Source organism: Anser brachyrhynchus (genome assembly GCF_964034855.1).
Source record: "Anser brachyrhynchus genome assembly, chromosome: 2".
Classification (NCBI taxonomy): domain Eukaryota; kingdom Metazoa; phylum Chordata; class Aves; order Anseriformes; family Anatidae; genus Anser; species Anser brachyrhynchus.
This window is the reverse complement of record NC_137695.1, coordinates 140417067-140442574: the sequence shown is the minus strand read 5'-3', so window position 1 is coordinate 140442574 and position 25508 is coordinate 140417067. Positions and strand designations below refer to the sequence as shown.

The following is a 25508-nucleotide window of genomic DNA, read 5'->3' as shown; positions in this document are numbered from 1 at the left end:
TTGAGAATTGTAAAACTTTTATTTTTGTAATGCAAACTTCAAATATGAGGCTTACAATAAGTCTCATATAAAGAAGTTTTTGGGTTTTATGTAACTTGTGACACCTTTCATCCAGATTATACAAATTTTAAATAAGCTAAAAAAGATATTTATTCAACTGTCATTATTAATATCAGAAACTTTTAACAGTCTTGATTTTGTACAAGTGAAGACAATTATTGCACTACTGCTACAATGTGTTTCTTCTTCTCTGACACCAATGGCACAGATCCTGGTTTGCTGTGCTTGCGACGATTCAATTCCCTAGAAACAGAAAGCAGAAAAATACAGTTCAGTAGTCATCACAAAGAGTTAACAAATATCAGCTTCCTCCTTAAGAAACTACTTGAAATTAAAAAAATAATAATAATTTAAGAATTGCTTAGCTTTTATTAGCCAAAACCAACACATTTCGTCCTTTGAGCAGGAGGATTGTCCCTTCAAAAAGTATCTTTAAAATTGGCTAACTCAGAATAGCTTCCAACTGACTCTTTTCTTGGGAGCACAGCTTTCTTCGTTTTCATGTTAGCAGAATTTGCTGCTCAGATTTGTAGGTAGCTGAGAAAGTTGACTAAAACCCACTACTTTTTGTTTTTATTGTTAATTTCATGGCTACAGCAAAGTATGCCACCTTCTGCTCCAATATTCCAACATGACAGCGATCCAGGTGACTGAAAACGCTCGTCCTGGAGTTTGCATTAAAAAACCCCAATAACCCACACCTCAAACAGGCCGTTCTGTTTCTGCTGCAGTGTTGCATCATGTCACACGTAACGGAGCACTGTGGCTCTTTCCAACACGATACTCAATCCTGTTTCTTCAGCACATTTTTGGGAAGCAGCCAGTGTCCTTGTTGATACTGGCACCTGTCTCCCCCTTTTTTTTTTTATAACCAAAGGTTAATCCATCCAGCAGTTCGTGATCACTTTTCAGACGTTAGAAGTAGCTCATACTCGTTCCTCCCACACCCTGTAGCTCTAACACTCCCATACGTTGCTACCACAGCACTGCAGTGATGCATTTTATTAATACAAAGACAAGAAGATGGAAGAGGAAGACATACTTTCGCCGACGAGCTTCTCTCATGATACGCTGTTCCTTGATCTGGCAGAATATACTTTTAGGCAAGTGACGGTGCCGAGCTATGCGTTTGATCTGCGGGTGATGCTGGAACTTCTCCTTCAGCTTCTGATTGTAGTTCATAGCTGCCTTCTCTCGTGGTGCAAGCTACAAGGAAAATAACACAGACAAGCATGTTATAAAAGAACAGGGACTTAACTGTCAGGATTTTCTCTACAGTTTCTCTACAAACGCTGAACTTTGGCAGACAGTAAAACCTCTTTGATCAATCCGCTTGCTCTCCTAACCAATGCTGATGATCAACTTCCGCTGTTAAAGATTTGCAGGCATTTTAGTCACTAGTCAGTATAAGTACAAATGCTGTAATGAATTGTCTTCATGAACTGCTTTACAGACAGCTCTTTATGTGGCCTAAATCTTATCCAGCACCTTGATCCATTACGAAGCGCATTGTACATATGAGATTTCAAGTACTAGCTTGCCTATATGGCACACAGGGAGTTCCGGCTTTCATCATACAGCTAAAAATATCATAGTATCACAAACACGTGAAATAAAGGTGAAATAGTACTATTACGAAAGGACATAAATTTCATCCATGTTTACCATTATATCCGAGACACCATTAACAAGGCTGAAACTGAGAGACGTCTCTTCCTTACAGCTAACTTAGAAAGTAGTTTTTCAACTAGGCATGTTTCTTTTGGTCCTAGTCCCTGTTTATCACGAGGAAAATTTGTGTGTGCTGTGTTTCTGTTTAAAGCATGCACTGCTTCACGAGGAACAGCAGTATCTGTCTTTAGATTTGTGTGGTCTCTGGGAATTTCAGCCGCATTTTAATCTAGAGTGCTTTCAGAATTTAACTAAAGCAGCAAGTGAATATTCATGGAAGGGAAAAAAAAAAAAAAGTCCTCTATACCCCAAACCACTTTGTTGTTTTTTTTTATAGCAAAGTATCTACATCCTATCATCCCCTTCCTACCCCCCCTCCAAAAAGACTGGAGTTATATAGTGTATTTTACCTTCCTCCATTTATTTAATCCACTATTAACTGTTCATAAAGCCTTCAAGACAAAACAGTTCAGACAACTTCTATTAATCCATCTTTGCAACTGGCTCAGTTTCACTAATTCCTTACTTTCTAAACAGAAAACAGACCCCTTGTTTCAGACAGACACACACACACACTTTATTACAGAAAAGAAATCTGGAAATCTCACCTACTTTACAAAGCACACTTTTTTTTTGCCTTTGAAATCAGCAGTTGGCTATTTCTTCTCCACTCCGGAGGTTACCTTTAGAAGTGATTTCTGTTATAATATTTCATAAATTCTGAAAATGTTTATCATACTCAGACAATTTTGGTCAAAAAAAAGACCAAAAATTGTCTGAAAGCAGGTAAACATAAACCATATGAAAGAGGTTTCTCCAGGTACAAAACGTGGAGCTGCTCATCACCCACAAAAAACTTATTTCAGGCACCCAATACACACAGTATTCTTAACCTCTGTTTGCCCACACCATTGCATTCACAAAATTAAATCCGTCTGCTTTACTTATATTTATCATAACCTCTCAAACTGCAAGTGAGTAAATTCTACACTCCTAACCCAATAAAACTATCTCCTTTTTAGTGAAATTTACTCTAGTGAGCCAGCCTGAATAGATGGTTCTTTCTCAATAAATCCCAGGTGTTCCCACTCTGCGGAAAACTGCCAACACAAACCAAATTAAAGAGCTTTTATTTTAATTAAATGCAATGATTTTTCTTTAATTTAAAAGAGCAAATTGGTGCTGATTTAGCGTAACCTTGATGATTCTACAGACAAGAGGTGAATCTGTAAATTAAAGATACACCCAGGACATCTTATTTAAAAAATTAATATAGATTAGATGGTGGTTATGTTTGAGTCTCATTCCCTTTTCACGTGCCATGCAGCTTCTAGAAGGGCACGTAGCTGGTGCCTTCTCATCCAACCACCAAACACCGATGCCCCATATGCCAGGCTGTGCCTCTATATGATGGGGGAGGGAAAAAGTGTATTAATGACAAGTTTCTATTTACCAAAAATACCAGATAGCCAAGAAAGCGGACTGCAATAAAGTACTGAATTCCAATTTCTTTCTTGCAAGTCATGCTACAAAGGTCACCCCAGACAGCTGCGGAGACCAGCTTCCCGTACTGCTTTGGGCTGAGGAAGATGCCATAAACGCAGCGCTGGTTAGCAGGACTCGAGATTTCATTTACGGGGACCAGAACACTCTACAGTGTAAAAAATTTGGATTTACGTGACATCATGAGTGAAAGACGTGCTCAGAGATGATGTTTGACCCTTTCTCCATACATCCTAACGTGAATGTGGAACTTCCTTCCTACATGAGGAAAACAGAAATCATGTGGTAGAAAAGTAATTGATTGGTGCCAGTACAACAGCTCTACTACACAGCCAGTACCTAGAGTGAAAAACGGGGAAAATAACCCTAAAATGCAAGTTGTTAGCAAGAGGAAGATGCGTCCTTAAGAACTGCCTATGCCTCTTTCCTCCCTCCAGATGCTAGAGGCGAGTTATTTCGCACGCCCCCAGGCAGAAGGAAGGTAAGCATTTTTCTGGAGCCCTGACTGAAGAGCTACAATCACCTTTCAGAAACCGTACTCCTTTTAAAGTGGGCTGCATCTGTAGCACTTTATCCCACTCACTACTAGACTCCTCTAATTCAGCACGGGAATACGAAATGGCTGTTTATCAACCCTCTCCAGGCTGCCCTTCTAGGTTAGGGCAGACAGAGCACAGATGCAACATATTTTTAGAATACAAACATATCCCAGCAATTTTCTACACTGTAGCTTGTGTTTAAAATTTTTCCACTGCTTTGATGAAAACATTCTTCTAAATTTATTGCCATTAAGTTTATTACTTGTTATTTCCTGGAATCAAAAACTTTACAGATTCTTTACATCTAAACGGACAACAAAAAAGAAAGGTGATGTAGAAGCGGAGAGCACAAAATCGTAGCTAAAGGGATGAAGCTACGTGTGCACTGAATCACAATCGGCAGATCACTGAGAAGAATGCCGTGTCACTCAGTACCTGGTGCTGCTTGTTATCAGCCTCATCTCGCACAATGGGACTGCGCACTAGGAGGAGACTGAAAGGATCTACAACTACTTCGACAGTTTTGATGCACTTCGCTAGATCAACACCGAGACTTGTAATTGCACTTTCTCCAATCTTTTTCGGTTCTTACTCAAAAGCCATTTCTGCACCTTGTAGGAAAGCAGAAAACTGATGTTCCAACTCTGTTACACCCACTTCTCACACCAGCTTTACACTTACTGAGACACAAATCATTCACAAGCATGAAACTTTCTTCTTCAATTGTCCGGCACTCTGCCTGATCCTTAGCTACTTTGGAAAGGTAACAGAGCCAAATTTTGCTGCTGTTAGTCACAGAAGTAATGTTACTGACATTCATACGTATTACAAAAAAAAAATTGCAGGTGCAGGACTTTTCTGACATGTCAGTGTACTGAAGAACACTGCACCTTCAGGTTTTACTGATGGTTCATTGCTTTCACTATGATTAAAAAAAATCTCTCCCTTTCTTTGTACTAATTATATGAATTCTATATTATTAACTGAAATTTACTCTATTACTGCTTTTCCAGCCTTTTCCCTCAGACAAGGCTCTTTTCCCTTTTTCTCCAATCCAAAGGCACGCCCCTTTTCAGAAATCCCCAAGCACAAAAGCTTCACATATATTTAACATGCCAAGTTCAGGTACACGTCAAGTCCATAAAGTACAGTATTTAAACAGTCTGGAGTATCTTAAAAAACTCTTCTGTAATTGGGTCTTTCATTTCAGGACACGCAGAGCTAGTTGTTTACTGCCTTAAAAATAAAACCTGTGAAGTCCTATTTACCTTCAGACTGTTACTGGGAAAAAATACATCAGATTTTATTTAAAAAAACATAAACATTGCAAATTATTTTAAAACAACTCCTGCAGTAGAGCCAACAGAAAGATTTGGGTTTTGTTACCCCTACATAAAACCCATGCAGACTTAACTGCCAGTGAGTGGAGACGCAGCATGCCTCTGGCTCCTCCAGACGTTGATTCTTCCTTTAATGTTTCACTGATTTTAAATAATGACTGCAGTGCCAAATACATTAAAAACCAAAAGAAACATGCATGTCAGAACTGATGACTGCTGGGGTAGCCACAGTTCAGAAGGTACAACTCTCCAACTGGATAAGTGTTCATCAGTCACAGCCTAAATACTGTGTTCAGCCTAACTTCCTTGGATCCCGGCAATGCTGAAAACAAGACTAAGTGACCGAAAAAGAAAAAATAAAAATGTTGGATTACCACTTTTCTTTTGCTACCCACCCCCACCCCCAAAATATCCATCTTAAATACAATGTATTACAAGATGTTGGCATTATATCAGAAATACAGTGACCTTTGGATGAGTCATTCAATCAAATCTTCTCAGCTAAGAAAAATAGCAGACCAAGCGACTAAGCATTTAAGACACATTCTGACACTTCCGACAGAATTACTGAGTGTTCAGCTTTGAATATTCAAAATGTTCAAAAAATAGCCACAGACTATGGGAGAACCGGACTTTTATAAAATGAGCTAGCACATGTCTATGGAGATAAGAACGCCAGTCCTCAAAAAAAAAAAAAAAGAGCAGGTGCTAAAGAAAAGCAGCGGAATCTGATAAACAGCCATTAACACTTGCAACATTAAAACCTGCAGGAACTACAGGAACTACCAAGTTGGATGGAGCAAGGATTAGCACAGCTGCCTGCAACCACATGACATTCCCAAGGTATATCCAAGAATGGGATAAGCTGTGAAGGTTCCACCCGAAGTCCTTGTAGCAATTATTCCCTAAACACATAAAATAAAATTTCATAGTGCTTCCAAAATCTTTTATAGCAACTCTATCAGCTCTGGACAGTTACTAATTTAATATTCATATTCTGCGTCTTGCTAAATTCAAGGCTTCAACAACATCGTGATTGAACATATTTCCACACAAGATACAGGGCTGTGAAACACTCTCTCTTCTTATTATAACATAATTCTTCGCAAGTTCATTAGTGTCACCCATGTGAAACGAGAGCAGTTTTTCTACATAATTCACTGTCCTTTTTAAGTTCTTCCCATATTTCTAAATAGCTTTGCTTTCTTAAAATGCCTCTTGATATTGGAAGGTGACAAGCTGTGTATTCTTAATGACAGGATGAGTTTTCATTTCTGATTTAAAAAAAACAAAAAACCGAACAACACAATGTAACATGCCACTTGACCTACAGGTTCAAGGTAACTATTGACTTAGTCTTCTTGGGAATTGGTGGCTGAAGATCTTTGCCAGAAACACAGAATCACAGAATTGTAGGGGTTGGAAGGGACCTCAAGAGATCATCAGGTCCAACCCCCTGCCAAAGCAGGCTCCTTAGAGCAGGCTGCCCAGGTAGGTGTCCAGATGGGCCTTGAATATCTCCAGAGAAGGAGACCCCACAACCTCCCTGGGCAGCCTGTTCCAGTGCTCCCTCATCCTCACCGTGACGAAGTTATTTCTCATGTTGGTGCGGAACTTCCTGTGATCCATTTTGTGGCCATTGCCCCTTGTCCTGTCCCCACAAACCACTGAAAAGAGGTTGGCCAAATCCCTCTGTCTCCCACTCCTCAGGTATTTATACACATTGCTGAGATCCCCTCTCAGTCTTCTTTTCTCCAGGCTGAACAGACCCAGGTCTCGCAGCCTTTCCTCATAGGGAAGATGCTCCAGGCCCCGTATCATCTTTGTGGCCCTCCGCTGGACTCTTTCCAGGAGATGCTGTGAAAACTGTATCCCTATGATCCCTTAGTAGCAGAACTGAATCCTCTGCACGGCCCCCAAGAGGCACGTCAAGCAGGAATGGTGTGCTTAAAAACATAAACACAGGGTGTTTTGTGTAGGATTCACTGTCAGGTCAAGGAACACAAGACTGTTAATGTGCAGAACATACCCAGTACCAGAAAGTCGTAACTGATAGTGCCTTTTCCAGACCCACCTATTGCCAGTTGTCACTGATGTAAATACCACAGAAAAGAGCAGAAGGTAACTTACCACTCTACATCTTGAATACTGGAACAATAGCTAAGTAGTCCTTCTGGTACGTAACATTCCTGTGACGTTGTGTTGGTTTTCCCAGTTACTACCCAGAGCAAAGCATCCTTCCTCTTTCATAAAAAAGGAGCCATTACCACCTAGTAGTCAACGTAATGTACTTTAAAATACTAACTATCATTCTATGTGAAAATCATGGTTTTGACATTCTTCTTACCCACTTGTCCTTCACAAAAAGGGTACAGAACAAAGGCGCATGTCAGAAATACCACAGATGATTCTGTTCTGGAACAGCATGTTAGAGAGACAGAACGGTCCTTCTGTACCGAGCACGAAGGTAGTTAATAAGGACAGAAAATTTCAGCTAATACTGTAAAACCAGATGAAAAGGGTCTTCCTGTGAGACTATGGATACGCCAACAGGAAAACACGTAACAATACTGCCCAATACTGCACTGTTTGAGTAAATTTAACATAAAATTTAAATCAAAAAGTAAAGCCTGTAATGAATATCGCAGAGTCCTTGGAATTAGCAAGTATGGGGCTGATATTTGTGTGTTAAAGGTTTTACTGAAGCTCAAGTTGGAAAAATCCGAAGGATCAGTTCAAAATAGGAAAAAAATAACATCCTAAACACAATAGAAGAGTTAGTCCATTAAAGAAATTCAACCTAAATAAGAGTTTGTAACCACACACATTGTACAGGCTATAGAAAAAATATAGCTGAACAGCAAGGATGGGAAAGATAACGGGGCTCCTGAATACCTACGGTGAGTCATGGCTAAAGATAAGCGTGTTGTTTTAGGAGTGCTGCTCCACATGCAGCCCTTCACAGAGCACAACAGCCCACGAACCTTCCTGCTCCACGCTGCAGCCCCAGTACTCCCGCCAGCCCCAGCCCACCCCCCTCTATGCAGGAGCTATCACTGATGGAGCTTCACCTCGAGCAGCCCCAGCCACAACTACGGAATAGATCCGTCCCTGTAACAGTACGATGTTCTTCCCTGACTTACGGCTTCCCTTTCCTCCCCCCTCACTCCTTCCCAAGATCAAGCAGGAATTCCTCCAAGAATTGTTCGACAATTCTGCTTTTTCTGATGGGCTCAGAAAGAGCCATGTAAGCACCTCCAAGGTACCCTAACAACGTGAAGCTACGTAAAGGGACTACTCCCAGAGGACAAAGTGTCAAATTCATTCTCCAAAGTTACTCAATGCTTTAATACAGCTGTGCAGATGAATACATGTAACTGCTAACTGCAATAGAACATTTTGGTTTTATCTATATATAATCATTTGAACAAGTGTTACTGAAAAAGACATGCATTCATTAGACTGATGTCTGCTCCTACTAGGAAGGCTTCAACCAAAGTGAAAACACTGAATTAAAAGGACTTCAGACTAGCTTGACCACTTGATATTTGAGAGTTACATAGTTTAATGACAACCTCTGATATGCATTGGTGCAAGTAATCTATTTTACAATGCATACGCTTACCACAGAATGCACTAAACTTGATCCACTCAGTTAAAATTTTTTAAAAGTAGTAACCCTAAGCTTCAGAAGAATCACTTGTGTATGGCTAGCTTCTAGAACTAGAAGTTAGTGCTTTTTTGCTAGTACAGAGGGATGACTACTCACCTGTAGCACCAAGATAGAAAACTCTGGTTTAGTTAGTAGTGGTGATTATTGTTAAAATTAAACAAGAAAAAAAAACCCACACACAAAAACCTGTATAGCAATACAAAGGCATGTAATCTTACTAAATGCCACGGTAAATGCAATGAGCTGTATTATTGTATGTTAGTTTTCAAATTAAATGCAAACGTCAAACTACAATTTTACATTTTCCCTTTAGAAACAAGTGTTTAGAAGTTGAACAGACTAACCAGTTGTAATAGCAAAAAACAAAAACCACCAAGCACCGCCTTGTGATAACAAAACGTATCTTACCACTCCCAGTTTCTCAGAAGCATTAGCCTTCCACAGACGGATATTCATCTCATCTGAGCCACACAGAATATATTTGCTATCTGAAGTCCATTTTACAGTGATGACATGCTGCATTCGCTTTGTGTGATAGACCTCCCTAAAGTGAAGAAAAACGTTTTTTAATTTTTACTTTTTTTACTTTATTATCACCTTTCCTACATTACCTTTGAAATAGCAGAAAGTTTTCCGTTCAAGGCAAAATCTACTATATGTTTTTGATTCTTTTTGTACCTACCCCTTTTGCGTAGGGGTCATGTCTTAGCTGTCATACAGTGCAGCTAAGAGACCTTTCTCTTTCTTCTACTCAGTTACTTTTACAAGTAAAACCCAAGTAGTAACAGAAAGGAAATACAGAAACAATGACTATTCAAGAGCCATGAAAAACTAGATTGTGGTTGAGCCTGTGGGGAGTTGCAAGAAAAACAAACGTAATCAATAGACTACCTTAAATAAGCTTAACCACCACTTTAATTCACACTCAAGTGATACTCTACAAAAACAACAAAGTGAAAGACTGAGCACAAGAACCTTCTGAAAACATCACTGCTCACATCAGGTTTTGCTGACATTGACGTTTGATACTGTGTAAGTACATACATGTTTTCAGAAGCATTTCTGTATTAATTTCATTTTACTAGTTGGCTCAGTAACAGACTTTTCTCCACACACCTTTGTGGAACTAAGTATTTTACCTTTCCTTACTCTGAATTTTCAGCCTTTGTCTCTCCCGTTGCTGTCACCACCAGTTATCAACTACCATTCTCCGGGAAAGGAAACACACAAAAGAAGATGGCCATATAACCTGGTTATGTCATTTAAAAAACCTCACACAGACATTTGGTTCCACTTACCAAGAATTTATAGAATCTAAATCAACTTCATAATAGATCTTATTTCTTAAGGCTACTCAATTTCTAAACTTAAGCTTTCTTTTTAAAATAGAACAGAAAGCAATGGAAGTTAGGAGTTGTTCGAATTGGCGAGAGATCAGAAGTCTGAGTTAACTGGAACACAGTCAGGATCCTTATTTAAAGATACACTCAAGTGTCCTCAGCTTTCCAACAGGGATCAGATCTTCTGCTTGGAGACCTCTCTTTATTCCACAGGATTCATTTCAACTATGCAGTTCTGAATAAGTCCAGCTTTTAAAGAATTTTAAGTGTCCCAGAACGCCCTAGTCAGCTTATAAGTGGCTAAGTTCTTCACTTGTAAGGCTCTTCCTCACTACATTTACAGCAACTACAAAGAGAGAAAAAGAGAAAAAGGAGCAAAATAGAAAGGGGAGCAAAAGAGAGCAAAATGGAAAAATGCCTTCCTTATCAACAATCTGCTGTAATGGGGAATAAAGCCTTTTACTCTTCTACTGTCGCATTATGGGGTCTGCTCACTTCCTTCAATGATGTGCTTTAACTTTGCCTAGCACCACTTTTACGAACATTCCAGAGAAAGGAAAACCCGTGGAAATCAAGAGATGTGAACCATGGTGTTTAATAATACAAGAATTGGGGGAAAAAAAGTAAAAAAGAAACAACAAAAAAACAACAAAAGAGATAGAATACGTGATTATATTTAAAATACTATTACAAAACAAGAAAAAAAAGTAGAACTACTTGTAAATTAGCTATGAAAGAAAATAGAAACAACCCTTCTCAGTCCCTAAACAGGTATAGCAGCATACAGACATGCTGAATAATGCACACATAACTATATTGAACAGTAACAAAAATATATTCCTCCCCCAATCAGTATTAAATATTCCTCAACCCCCCCCCAACCACCTCAGACTTAAACTAGTCACAATTTTTTGGGGGGGGGGGGGACGACAGCAGAAGGCAACTAAAAGAAAAAGTAAAGTTAATAAAGAAAAAAAAAAGTCTGACAGAGAATAATGAAGGTAGTTTTACGAAGAACAAATGATACAAGACAGGCCTGATAACTTGCTTTGATTTTCATCAAATTGAAAAACAAAATAATAATAGTAATGGAGACGCAGTAGATCCAATCTGAACCTCAGCAAAATATTTAATACAGTGCCTTATGAAATCTTACATGAGAAACTAATTTAAACTGAATTGTATTCAAAGCATTGTCACATGACTCAAAACCTGACTATCACAGCATGAACAAAAAGTAATAAAGTGCACTGAATAGGATCACCAAAATGTCCCGGACTGATCCTCAGGAACCCACACTAACAGTGCTTTTCATGGGATGTCTTTACTAATCATCCGTATAGGATGAAGCTAGTCCCAGAAAACCAAGCTCTACAATATTCTAAGGCCTGCAAACTTCGGTGGTGACACATACAGTACAAGGTGACCTAAAAACACTAAAGATACACAGACAGGGGAAGAATATAGGATTTATCTTGGTAAAACACAAGCGAGTATGCATAAGGACAGTAATTCAAAACTGATACTGCATCTTGTTGGAAAGCAATCATGTCAAGGAAACTATGCTGCCATAACAAAAGTGTGAATTTGCAGATTATTAACAGGGGAAAAGCTAAAACCCAGACGTATACAAGAGGTGGTATCACACCATAAAAAAGGAAACAAACAACCCATAAACAATCAATGCTTCTTTAGGAACACAGCCTCCATTCTGGATATCTTTGCATTAAAAAGACAAATAAAACATTGTATCGAGAAGACCCCACCTTAATTTTAATTCAAAATTGCATCAGCACTGTTATTTGTTAAACACAAGTTCTACACTACCACATTCTCCAGAATTACCAGTTGATTACCTGACCTGTCAATCTCGAGGTACATACAGAATAAGACTTCGACATTCACAGAAAGTGAATGCCTCAACGAAGATGGGAACGATTAAGAATTTTGAGGCCTAGAGAGGGAGGTCACTGGGATGCATGAGAGCAAGAGAGAGAGGTGTAAAATCACTCACCTGCTGTGGCCTTTGTCCACAGGAAAAATGCGGACAGACTTATCAAAGCTGGCAGAGACAAATTCTTTCCCCGTGGGTGAATAATCCACATCAAGAACAGCAGACACGTGATCCATATGCACCATGACAGGCGATGAAAGGAAGCGCATATCAAAAGTATATAAGCTTTAAAATAAACATATGAACAGCTTAATATCTGAACCACTTGTAAGTGAATAGCACATTTTTGCTACTTTAATCATACACAAATCATACTTGAAGATAGATCACACTGCAGAGGGAATTCTTTAAAACTGCAAGTAACACATGAAAGGTAAAAGGTGTTGAAGTGAAATAATATCAGGAAATAATTATCAGGTGACAACTAAATACTTCACACGAAAGGTAAGAATGATGTAGTGCTTAGAGGCTGAAAAAAGTTTACTAAACAGAGGATTTAGTTATTGAACAGGACCCAGGTTTCTTGTTCACTCCCAAAGAACAGGTAGGTCTCCACCACTCCCTTCAGCATCTGTTTTTGGGTCATTGACTGACCTGTTTCTCCAACAACCACACTCTGTCTTCAGATGTAAGTATATAACCTGAACAAGCATCTCTGAATCACTTATTCTCATTAGGGCAACACTCTCAGCTCTGCAAGGTTTCTAAGTCTTCCCATAATGGGATCTCCAAGTAATTCAAAGTCTACTGTGAAGTTCCCATTTGTTTATCACCCTTTCCTACAGCCTGATGGTCTTTATACCAGGCAACCAGTGACTCTGTAGAGTCCAAGTAATGCTTGTCCTTCAACACACAGAGATACTTCTTAAGCAGAGCAGAACTGCACTGTCTGTAGAAAAGCCTTACATTAAATATTAACACAGCTGCTGGACCTCAGCTGGTTAGCTCTTAAGCACTTCAGAGCTTGGGAAGAACAGGTGATGCCTACCCATACCCCTTAGAATCAACAACCTACTGACACATACCAAGGCACAATAACTGCGCGGATCATTAATTTGCTCCGTGCCAATAAACCAAGACGATTTAAAGACAAAGCATTTAACGAAACCAGATTTAAGTATGCTATTTAGTAGAACTACTGTATTAAAAACTTGTAATTTATCAGCAGGCTCCTCACCCTCCTTGCTGCAGATGAATGCATAGCTGGAATTAATTCAATGTCTTTTACTCAATTGCTTGTTGGCAACTATTCCTTTTCCTTCTGAATTCCCCAAGAAAAAGTATGCTAACATCACATTCAAAACTGCTACTCTATGTAATTAGCTAACACTTCAGGCATATTGTTGATTTGTACATTTGCCATTGCACTCATTAATTGTTTTAGTTTGCAAGAAGGGAATTGCCCCTTACAGTAAGAGCTAGCAATTTCAGTTTAGTGCAGGGAAAAAATGACATAAACAGACTAGGTAGCCTTACTATGCCATAACCAAAAATGTGAAAAGCAGTACATGATATACAACACCCATTTTCAAGGTCTGGGCCAGATTCTATTTCCTTGGAAAAACAGCTTTAAGATAAGCGATAAAATCCCTGTGTTCCAGAAGAAAGCAGTGATCTATTGTTAGATCACTGACTTCCTGGAAACAAGGATATGGAGCACATTTTGCAGTGGCCTAGTTTTGAAGAGACAGCTTTTTCAATATCAGATTAGCTATTCACATGAATACTGTTGCCCAAAAGTAAAATACTGCTGTGAGATGCTGAAAGGATAAGTACTGCAGTCTTTGGAATTGTTTCACAAAAGATTAATTTTAAGAAACGTTCTCATCAAAATAGCTGATCAGTACAATATATCAAGCTTCTCATGAGCTGGTAAGAAAATAAATACTTATATTGCCTCGGACTGGCAATATTATTTAGTTTCCAGGTCCTATTGTAAACTATGCTTGCATAGACTTAACTGCATTTTTTGTAAATTAGAGTGCTTCCACACCCCACCCCACTCCGGTACTGAAAGAGGCAGTCTACCGCTATTTTTATTTTTATATATATTTTTTTAAGTCATTTTAACATGACGATAAATCACTAAGATACAGAAAATAAAACATAACATGATCAGGATTATCAAAAAGCAGGATCACACTTACTTGTAATCTTCATTTGCTGCAGTAAAAATGAAAGCTTCCATGGGGTTCCAACACAGTGTATTTGTCCTCATGTTCAAGATAACCTGGAAGATATTTACACATTGCTACCTTGTTGCAGACAATAAAATACTGGCTATATTTCAAAGCTTCTTATATCATGGAGACAAACAAACATTTTCTAGATACAGAATTATGGTAGAGCAATAGCGACATAAATGTTTACTTATCAGTGTTACAACTGGAACTGAGACACCCTAGCTCTCATCACATGCCCATTGCTTCATGCTACACTGCGATTAAATTTTCTTCTATAAATCATCTTGGAAGCAAGTCCTTCTTATTGTTCGTTTAAACTGGGATCATCATAAGAATTTCACTCCATTGTATTCACAGAAAACTTCAGTTAAGTGCTGTACAAACAAACATGCCCAATTAAATGGTTATTTCAAAGGATACGGTCATTAAGCAATGCTATGATCTGGAATCTGCGAAGTGATTATAACATTCTGTTGTCCTCCCAGTTATTGCTATCCCTTCCTTATTTTATCTCTAAAATTGCAGTTCCTGAATTCTCCAGACCAGGTGCCATTTCTCATTGAAGTGTCACGCAACGTGTGCAGCAGTTACTCTGTTGGAATTTACTCCCCACTGTCACTGTATTAGCTGTGAGTTACCTGCTACAGACTGGTAAGACTTACTTGCTGCTATTTAAGCAGATGACTGCAAAGAGGTTGCCTTGGCTTGAAGCAGGAGTAGTGCAGCTGACGACTGACTAACAACACCCTTCCACCAGAGAACAGTGGATTTGGAAAGAGCTCTCCAGCAGCTGCATGCTGGATGCCTCCACCTTGAAGGAGGCAATGATTGCTGGGCCACTGTGGGGCAGGAGGAGGTGATGTGGCACCTGGTATGACACATCAGCTTTGGCTTCTGCTGAGTCTTGAAGGAGCTTTCAAAATTTAAAAAGAACTCCCGTACGGTATACGTCTACTTTGTGTCAGGAATAATTTCAACTTACTAACAACCTGCACGTTTTCCATAACAATGCAGGCCAGCCATAATCCTACTTGAAAATTCTGAAATTTGTCTATTTTATGCTATGGTACTCCAAACTCATTTCTGTTCTCACTTCACTATACCAAACACCATAAATATGTAGGCATACAACAAAATATAATTGTATGATTGTGTTCATTATTTTAAAAAAATAGAATTTCAAAGCAAGTTAGTAGTGATGACCCCTACTGAATCCCCACAAAAAGATTTGGATCGTGACTTTATAAGTGTGTGCATAGTCTCACGACTCTCATTCTCCATAAATCCTCATTTCCTACATGACATTATTCTACTCAACTTGAGATGAAGTCTGCACTGCAAAATACCGCTCATTTTCAGAAATTACATGCACCCAGAACAGAATGTAATCATCAGATGTGTGAACTGCTTTCTATTTTAAAAAGTGACTTTACTGCAAGGATAGGCCACTGAAGGGCCCTGTGTTTACAGTAGTGTGACAACTACAGTTTACTCCGATTCCAGTATTGTTTTTCTAATTATAAACCTTGTGTGTATATATTGTGTGTGTATATATATATATACACATATGGGAAGCTACCGATCAAGAAGAGTTCTTTAATCTTCTCAGTTCAAGTTTTCTAGGCATTGCAAAATGAGTACAACACTAATTGAAACACATTATATGTAAAACAAATATTTTAAATCATAACACAAAGTAGACCTAATATTGCTGGAAAACCCAGCTTCTTCTCAAAAGGGGTCAGGTTTGGTCAAAGTTCATGCTCCACATATTGCTTCGTAATTCCTCCACCCAAACTTAAAGCATTGAGTTTATTGCAGCAGTGGCATTTGGAATGAAAACAGTGCCTGTACAGTTCTAGCATTACATTCAGTAACAGATATGTATGGCAACCTGGGCTGGAAGTAATTTAAGTCACTGTGAAGATGGTAGGAGCATTTCAGAACTATCTAAACTTGTAGCAGGAACCATCTTCTGAAACTCTTTTTAATCAACTGTAGATATGGTTAGTCATTTCTTAGGAAAAAGCCCCTGTTAAGACATTACAAATACGTTAAGTTCCCAAGACTTGGCTACCTTGTTTTATCTAACTGTAAGCACTTGCTAAGAAAGAGCCTGGAGATTCTGAGATTACTTCAACACAAAACCAGACCACCCAAGTAATTAATCTGTCCTTTACTATCTACAAGGCTTTTGATTGAGGTGAACATCTCAGATTGTTACTATTTCTGGCAATGGATAACACAGTTTCCATAAGCTCTTTAAATGTGAAAGTCTATCTTTAAAACGTCCCAAGTTCTTTCCTTCTGTGATCCTACAGGTTACACAAGCATGTCTTTCAGTTTCCAAGCACTCTACCACCTAATAAATGTCTTCCTCTTGTTATACAAGAGGAGTGCTCCCCTTCATCCTACCATTAATGATAATTAATGATTTCCTATTTATGGAGCATCTCACCATCTTATTTGTTCCTCTTTGAAACATAAGCCTGTTGAATAAGACTTCATGGGCAGAAAAACTGGGCAAGAGAGCTACTGCTTCATGATGTGGAAAGTTGTACTCCTATTTCCATTAGGAAATGGACTCAACCCCTGTTGAGTTCCAAATTCACGATAGTGTGCAACCTGTTTTGCTGACCTATTACGCAGAAAACAGCAGTGCCAGGAACTGTACGTAGGCAAGGTGCCTCTGTAAGGGACATCCTTCTCTTGGGAGTTACAGAGCTCTTTGCTCTCAAGGCAGAAACAGGCATAAACCTTTTCCTCCACAGGGGAATCATTCCTATCCCAGCAGGAACCCGACAGAAGCTACTGCATCCACAGATGCAAGCAAGCACTCATCAGTTACGCTCTTATGGCAGGAAACATGCCTAAGCATGGTGCTTGCTAGTTATACATGAGATATATATACGTACATACACCTATTATATACATTATGGGTACATTATGGGTATATATGTGCACATATATATACTTTTATATACATAGCATATAAGTAACATCACATTGTTAGACAAACTTAGTTCACAAATGCTCGAACTACATCCCTTTAACTTGTAACTGCAGATCTATAGCACTGGCTGTGTTGACACTCAGGTCTCCAGCTGGCATTACTGATGATTTTTTAAAGTACTGTCTCTGCGGCCCAAATGAAACTTCACTAAAAATTATTGGGGCACAGGAAGAGAAAGAAAGAAACACTGTTATGCCAACAACATTCCTATTTTATAACCACGTGAAAGACCATTATAATGTTCTAGTGTATATTAGAGCACCTGCATTACAGACAGTATGTAACATCCAGAAGGATACTGAGAGTATAGTCACGAGCCATAATATTGTATTTTAAGAAGAAAAATTGTAAAGATAGCTATGGGGTTCAAAAATACAGCAGTTGATCCAGGTTAATATTTCCATATAAATTACTGGTTTCTTGTTTTGAATCAACACATACATTTTGTTAAAGATTAACAAGGATCTTCATGTCACTGGTAAAATTCCATACGTATAAATACAATTTTGATTTCACTGCAAAGGAGTTCTGAAATGTTTACACTAGGTGCATAGGGAAGGATTTATCTCCACGTGAAAGAAAAACAGCCTTTTAAATGCAGAGCAAGGCTCTCCACTGGTAGAAACGAAATGCCTTAGAAATTACCTTGTTTCCTCCAAGCAAGGAGAAAAAAATAAAAATCACACACACAGAGACACAATGCAATACAAGAACATAAAGTTCTTATTGTGAAATTGCTGTCAGATCAGGCACTTTATCAAGAATTATAACAGAGTGAGCATGACAGCCCGCCTGAATGCAGAAAAAGGCCCTTCTAACTCTGGTTTAGAATTCAAAATTAATTCAAACAGAGTTAAAAGACTCAAAATTAAAGATGATGAAAACTCGGTTGTTCAGAGCTTCCCCTTCTGTATCTTCATCAACACTTAGACTATTTACATATTAATTATTACTGCCATAACCTTCTGTTAAAAATTAAAGTCATAAATTACCTTCTTTAATGGAGTTGATTGTCTCATATCATACAGCACAATATTTCTGTCAGAAGCACAGCTTCCCAAAAGGTATGTCTAAATAAATAAATACATAAATAATCAGTGTATGTTATAAAGATTTTTAGAGAATAGTCAACAGCTTACATTAGATATCTAAACTATTTCACTACGCTGGTAGTCAAATAGCAGTTCCTTTTCCAATTAAGAAAATACATTAATTGTTCTTTATGTGTAGCTAATTAATAAGCAAAAACACTTCAAATAACTTTCCCAGTAAAATTCAGAATCCACACAGTCCTCTCTACAAGTAACAAGCACTTTCTCTGCACTTCATCCAACACAGCCCACCCAAGAGCTATACAGGAACTGCTGGAGAAGAGCAGATCAGATGTGGTTGTTCTGCCACGAAGAGGGGGAGAAGCTGCTGCCACAAGCAATAAGCACTGCCACAGATGAGAGCTCCACAGCCACACAACTGCTACATCATATAACATGATATAATTGAGGTTCAGGATATGTATTGCTGTGGGCAGAACAGAGACTGCCCTAATTTTCTTTCTGTTCTCCCCCATTAACAGAAACAAAAGATAAAGGGATGCAAATATATGGTACTATTTTTTAGGGAAATATTGCCATAAAATATATGTATACAACCCCCTACATATTATGTGAAAACATTTAACAAAATTTACATTTGGAAAAAGCAGTTAAAGACAATGTTAACAGAGTTTAGATCTTATACTGATTAAGAAAAAACACTGATTTCCAATACATAACAAAAAAATACCTCAATAGGATTAAATTTTACACTGCTTATGCTATCAAAACCCCATGTCAATGAACACATGGGACTGGTCCTTTGCTCATCCCAGATGTCCACTTGCTGGCCGCAAGTGGCAAAAACAGCTTCTTTCCAGTGGTGATCAATTCCTGTATACACTGTCTTTAAAGGAAAAAAAAAAAAAGAAAAAAAGAAAATTTACAAAACCAAATGTATAAATAAATGCCTAAGTGTGTTCTATTATACAACAACAATAACAAAAATCAACAGATCATTACATATCACACCTCTCATGTTTTTATTCATTTACATTACTGAGAACCAAGTCACCACTGCTGCTGGAAACCAAGTCTAATTAGATGTACGTTTACACAATAGGGTGGCTTTCTGCATTTTTTCCTTTGTGCTCATTTAATATGCATGCGTGCATTTCTTGTTAATTTCTAATGGAGATGGCATTACAAGCCCATTTACAAAGTATGGCCAACTTTAAAGCAAATGAGAATTTTATGAGTACAGTTAATTTTCAATTAGGAAGCGAAAAGTATCTCCTACACATAAAAATAATTAAAGGGTTTCAAGATATCTACTTATAAAAAAAATTCAGTTTTCTTAAAGTAAGCTTGCCATCAGCTCAAAGTGCTGAAGTATATTTATTTCTGACAAAAGTAGATTAAAATGTAAAGTCAAAATTTTGTATTGAATGGCTGTGAGGTATGGCATGAAAATAAAGTTATTTAATGAAGACTAAACATTGACAACAGATGAAGGGAAACAGACAACAGTAAGATCTGACGAGTTCCGAGAAATGGGATGATTAGTATAGACAGATCTAAGCACCCTCTGATGGCACTTGAGATATTCCTTCCTAGCTACATGTAAAATAAATATAATAAAAACTTGGAGATACTCTTAAAGCGCCATTATAAAATTTGATGCCGTCACCTTACAACACATTGTGGTAACAGGTGATATCAACCTATTTCTCTCTCCTCCAAAAGCCACATGAGAATTGGTTCAAATTTAACTCAAAAGAAGAAAAGTGGGAAATCAGCACTTAGATTTACTACCTTTCCAAGAATTGTATGAATTGGTTCTTCTTCTTCTCCATATGCCGGGCTCTCCATTTTCCATTGCTTCACAGTTTTGTCATCACCAACCTGGAAACAGTGGAGAAAGCACGTATGGTTTTACAAAAATATATTCCCTCTACTTTACCAGTCATCTTTGCAAATACAGGCAGCCTTTCTAAAGGCTACTATATATACAAAAGTAAAGTGCTCTCTTCATGCCTCCAAGTGGCAGATTAGTTCTCCTTGTTGCGTTATTTCAATAGAAACTGACAAAGTAGAGGTACGTGGTCTGGTTGGGATGGAGTTAACATTCTTCACAGCAACCCATATGGTGCCGTGCTTTGGATCTGTAGCAAGAACAGTGCTGACAGCACCAACGTTTTGGCTATTGTCTGCACAGTGTCTATGCTCCCTCTGGTTGCCCACTGTCGGTTGTCATGCCTGACACCCCCATCCACAACTAGGCTAGGGGTGGGCAAGAGACTGGGAGGAGACGCAGGCGGCTGACCTGAATTGGCCAGAGGTGTACTGCGTACCACAAAACATGGCGTTCAGCAATAAAAACTGGGGTAGAGGAAGATGAAAAGAGGAGGCGGGTGTTGGCTTCCAAGGTAACTGCTGCTCAGAGACTGTCTGCTTGTGGAAGTAGGTAAGTGATTTCTTTTTTGTTGCTTGTTTGATTGGTTTTGCTTTTTTTTCCCCCCCTCTTTCTTTCACCTATTCAACTGTTTTTATCTTAACTCATGAGTTTTTTCACTTCTGTTCTTCTATTTTCTTCCCAATCCTACCGCTGTGGAGTGGGAAAAAACAGGCAAGAGGCTGTATGGGTGCTTGGCTAGGATGAAGATGCAACAGTATACCCTGCTGATTTATTTCCAGAGCCAAGGACACTCATATCTGCACACTTTGCTCCAGCATCTTTATATCTGGCTATATTTAAACAAATTTTGCTTGAATGGGATCTTCACATGTAGATTTTTTATGCTAAGTTTGATTTAAACAAAGGTTTGTCTAAACATTGGCAAAAAAAAGTCTCTCATCTAGTTGTCACTTTGGATATTCTCCAGAGATACTACCAGGGTTGAAAGGAAAAAAAAGGTAAGCTGTAACGTGACTGCTTATTTTAGGTTACATTTTGTGATTCTTAATCAGATGGCACCTTAAACTCCACTTTATCTTCTGGAAGTAATTTAATGAGCATGTAAACTGCTAAAAGTCAGTCCACCTCAGTTGCTCCAATTACCTGTGCCTCATCCCATGCTACCTCTTGTATTATGCCAGCACAAGCTTTTGCGTGGCTGTACAGTGATCTGGATCAAGGAAACAGACTGTAAAAATAAGTTAGCTATGCATGCTTAACTTCCTCTCCTGATAGCACTACTTCTCTTCTTCCCCTCTCTCAATTCCCAGGTAGAGAGATTGTCAAAAAGGGATTCTGATTTGGAGTCATTTGGAATTTTCTGCTGAGACTTTCCCAGCATTGTAACTACTGTCCTCATGACCTGGTATCTACTTCAGGAAAAATAAATATATAGCAATTAAAATAGCTCTTGTGGGAGAAGGTGGGTGATTTCCCTTATGTTGAGCTCAAAAGATGCAAAACCCCAGTACACTAGTCTTAAAAGCAATTCTTTTTATTTTGTTATCTTAGAATTGTTCTAGTGCAAACAGGAAGACATACTACTTCCAAACAGCTTACATGCAACTGAATTAGTTGTGGTTGATACAAATGAATAAAGTCTTATTAACATCACCTTATTGAACATAATTACTCAACCAAAAACCAAAGCCATCTTGAATAGATCAGGTTATCTTTCATCACAAGCTACAGAAATATTCAGAGAAGTAACCATTTCCATGTCTTCCAATGAACTTAGCCTATCTAATTGTTCAACAAACATAATTACCTGCTTCTTTAATGAAAACTAGATTACTCAAATTCTAATTAAATGGCTCCTTTAGCAATAATCTGGTAATTATCTTTTCCATAGTCTTGAACAACATCCATATCACAACACTGAAAGTATTTTAATCAGAAACAGAATTGTTAGGTTCACAGACATATTGAATAAATTAGTTCAAATTCTAAAATAACTTATTCTCTGCTATGCAGTATTTAAATATAAGTTGCTCACTGGAAAACAAATGGTGAATAGGCACTCTGCATTGTGAGACTGTATTAAGGAGAGACACTATACTTACAGTAAAGAATGATGTACCACAGAAACGAGCACACATGCCTCGAACAAAGCCTTCATGGGCTTGTAAAGTACGAATACACTGTCGTTTGGTCAAGTTCCAAATTCTAACCTGTTAAAAATGGAAAAGTATTCTGTAGTTATTTAATTAAGTTTTATAAGTACAAGAGATAACATATGCTGTAACAAAATGGCGTAGCTGGCTTGAACACTGGCCAGATTTTATAACATTAAAACTTATTTATTCCCTTCTTCACAAAAATTTTTTTAAAGTGCAGCTCTTTGCTTTTCACCCCATCCTCCCACCCAAGCTGTACACCTACCTTATTCTTCCATTCCCCTATTTTTCAACTAGAATTCTTGCTAAAATTGTATCATTGCTGTTATCTTTTAGCAAAAAACACCCCTTCAAAGAGAAAAGCACAAGGAAATAACCTTTGTAACCACGAGGATGTTCTCATTCCAGTTGCTCTATTCAATTTTATAATGATGCCCACCTCTTGTAGAGGTTTCTGTTTCAAAGTATTTTGGCCCATTCAATAATAATTAAAAAAAAAAGTAATGGAGGAGCTCAATTTTTACATTTGTATGTATTGTTAGTACCCCATACTTTAGTTGCTCTACCAGTGTATAAGAAATCAGTCCAACGTTTCATATAAATTTATTCCTCTCCTCTTTGAAAAGGTTAGTCTCCACAACTAACATGACGTGTATGTTCTATAAAAAGCAAAAAGCAAGTAGGAACCAAGAAGACACCTTTAAAATATACAAATGTTATCAAATGAAGAAGGTATTGGTAAGAGGACAGAGAAGACAAGTATATATTTTTTATGCAAATGACTCCAATTAGAGTAACCTTACTTGCAATTTTTAATATTTATCTAAAATATTACAAACAAATATAGGATTAGCATTTTTTTCAATATGCTAAATTATTATTCCACAAAGGTTTTGACTGCATGCCCCTTCCTCCTAGCTCATCTGACTTCACATTATCTTCTAACTCTGCAGCAGTTCACCTTCTTTGGAGGGGGTGTGGAACAGCAAAAAGCAGTCATTATGGACTGCAAATATTCACATTCACTGCTCCATCCTGAGGAATTGTTAAATCCCCTTCTCACAGCTAAAGCTGCTGCCTAAAGCTTTTTGAAACCCTCTGTGTGCTGGGAGGTCACAACCTGCAGTTTGAGAAACACTCTCCCAAACTGGGTAAGCTGCACCTTCTGAGAGACGATCACATTTGAACAGAATTGAATATCGTAGCTCAACAAAAACACAAAAGAAAGGTAACTAGGGTGCACTTAAAAAAGAAAAAGAAGGAAGAAAGGGACTTTTTTTTTATTGTGGTTTAAAACTGCAGCTTACCTCTCCATCACACGCTCCAGACAGTACTGTAGACAAACTCTTTGGATGTTTGGCCATGCAATTAACTCCATCTCTGTGGCCATCAAGTGAGCTTAGAAAAGGTTTTGCAAACACACGTTCTAGCTTTGTTGCATTCAGAGCTCTGGTGTACTCTCGTGGAACCTCAAACGGATGCAATACGGGGTCATAGTTTCTTGGAACTGCAGTAAGAGTAACACAGACATTAGAAACCCATAATGTGAAATGTAGGTCAAGGTGAACTGAACTAGAAAGCTTTTCTCGTTGATTTTCTTGCTGTGGAGAATTTTCTGTGACACTGAGATTTTTACATGTATCAAGCAAGGGTCTCTCTGCATCTGTCTGTAGATAATACCTTACAATAAAATGAGAAAGATAGAGGATATTGACATGGTGCTCCTGGCTTCTGTCACCACTGTTCTGTTTTATGCAAGAGGGTTGAAAACTCAGCAAAGCAACTGTCAACAGATCAATCATCGAGACTTAATACTTAGTTCAGTCTGCTGATCTCCAAAGTATATTAAGACCTCTAAAATCTCTGATGAAAAGGAGCTGGATATCACTCTGCAACATGACAGAGAATTTGATTCAACAACTTACATACAAATCACGCTTGGAAAATAAAGATCACAGAAGGGCTGAGGTCGGAAGAGACCTCCGAAGGCCATCTAGTCCGACCCCGTGCCAAGCAGGGTCACCTAGAGCACATTGCGCAGGATGGCCTCCAGGTGGGTTTTGGATATCTCCAGGCAAGGAGACTCCACAGCCTCTCTGGGCAACCTGTCCCAGTGCTCTGTCACCCTCACAGTAAAGAAGTGCCCCCTCATATTGAGCCGGCACCTCCTGTACTTCAGTTTGTGCCCATTGCCTCTCATCCTGTCACTGGGCACAACTGAAAAGAGACCAGATCCATCCTCTTGACACCCTCCCTCAGATATTTATACACACTGATGGGGTCTCCCCTCGGTCTTCTCTCTTCCTGGCCAAATAGGCCCAGCTCTCTCAGCCTGTCCTCGTACGATAGGTAACATGTATTCAGATGTCCCAGTCGGTAACTTTAATAATCTTTTTCCATGTTATAAGTAAATAAATAACAATAAAGTGCCAGTTACGACACCCCTTCACACAGCACAGCCCCCTGCCTCTAAATCAATCTGATAACAATGTACGCAGAGTTTAAAATACCATAGGTCCCCTGTCCTCAAAACCCAGCCTGATATAGCGCAGCCGAGACTCACTCCTGCTCCTCCTGACAAAGGGTGGCGATTTTACAAACCGTGTTACTGACACTACAGTGAAAAAACCGAAACCACCACGCCAGAGGGGAGCCCGGCGGGGAGGAGCGCGGCCAGCCCGGCTCACGGGCCGCGGGCGGCCGCCGCCATTTTGTCGGCGGCGCAGCGAGGGGACGGCACCGGGGGCGGCCCGGGGGGGGCACCGGGCGAGCGGCCGGGGGGCAGCGGCGAGCCCCGGGGCTTCACGGTGCTGCCGGGCCGGGCTCAGGAGATCGCTGCCTCCGCCTCAGAGGCCCACGTTGGGGAGGGAGCAGGGCACCGGGTGGGGAGAAGAGGTCCGGGGAGGGGGGGGAGGCAAGGGGACCGGGGGGGGTGCTGCTCACCGCGCTGCAGGTCCAGCTTCGTCTCCCGGACATAGTCGTCGGGGTTGCGGCTCAGCACCTTGACCCGCATGGCGCCGCGCCGCCCGGCTCCTTCCCTCCTCCTTCCTGCATGTGACCGGATGGGCCGGGCCGGCCGCAGCCTCGCAGGACGGGACGCGGGGCCCCCGCGGCTCCCTCACCGGTA

At 39.3% G+C, this 25508-nt stretch overlaps 1 protein-coding gene across 2 annotated transcripts; it reads right to left on the bottom strand.

Annotated features, from left to right (window-relative positions):
- Positions 1–25499, bottom strand: DCAF13 (DDB1 and CUL4 associated factor 13). 2 transcript variants are annotated; one of them, XM_080580681.1, is made up of 11 exons: positions 25325–25499; positions 23689–23888; positions 22328–22435; positions 20123–20212; positions 19059–19214; positions 18269–18346; positions 14228–14310; positions 12141–12305; positions 9195–9330; positions 1103–1266; positions 1–303 (listed from the first exon to the last, which is right to left on the bottom strand). In XM_080580681.1, exons 1-11 carry the CDS (start codon positions 25392–25394, stop codon positions 216–218), a joined length of 1338 nt encoding a protein of 445 aa, XP_080436807.1. In that variant the 5' UTR covers positions 25395–25499; the 3' UTR covers positions 1–215. The 2 variants fall into 2 exon arrangements, with proteins under 2 accessions (XP_080436807.1, XP_080436808.1); XM_080580682.1 differs by lacking the exon at positions 25325–25499 and adding an exon at positions 24945–25208.
- Between the last annotated feature and the right edge of the window lie 9 nt (positions 25500–25508).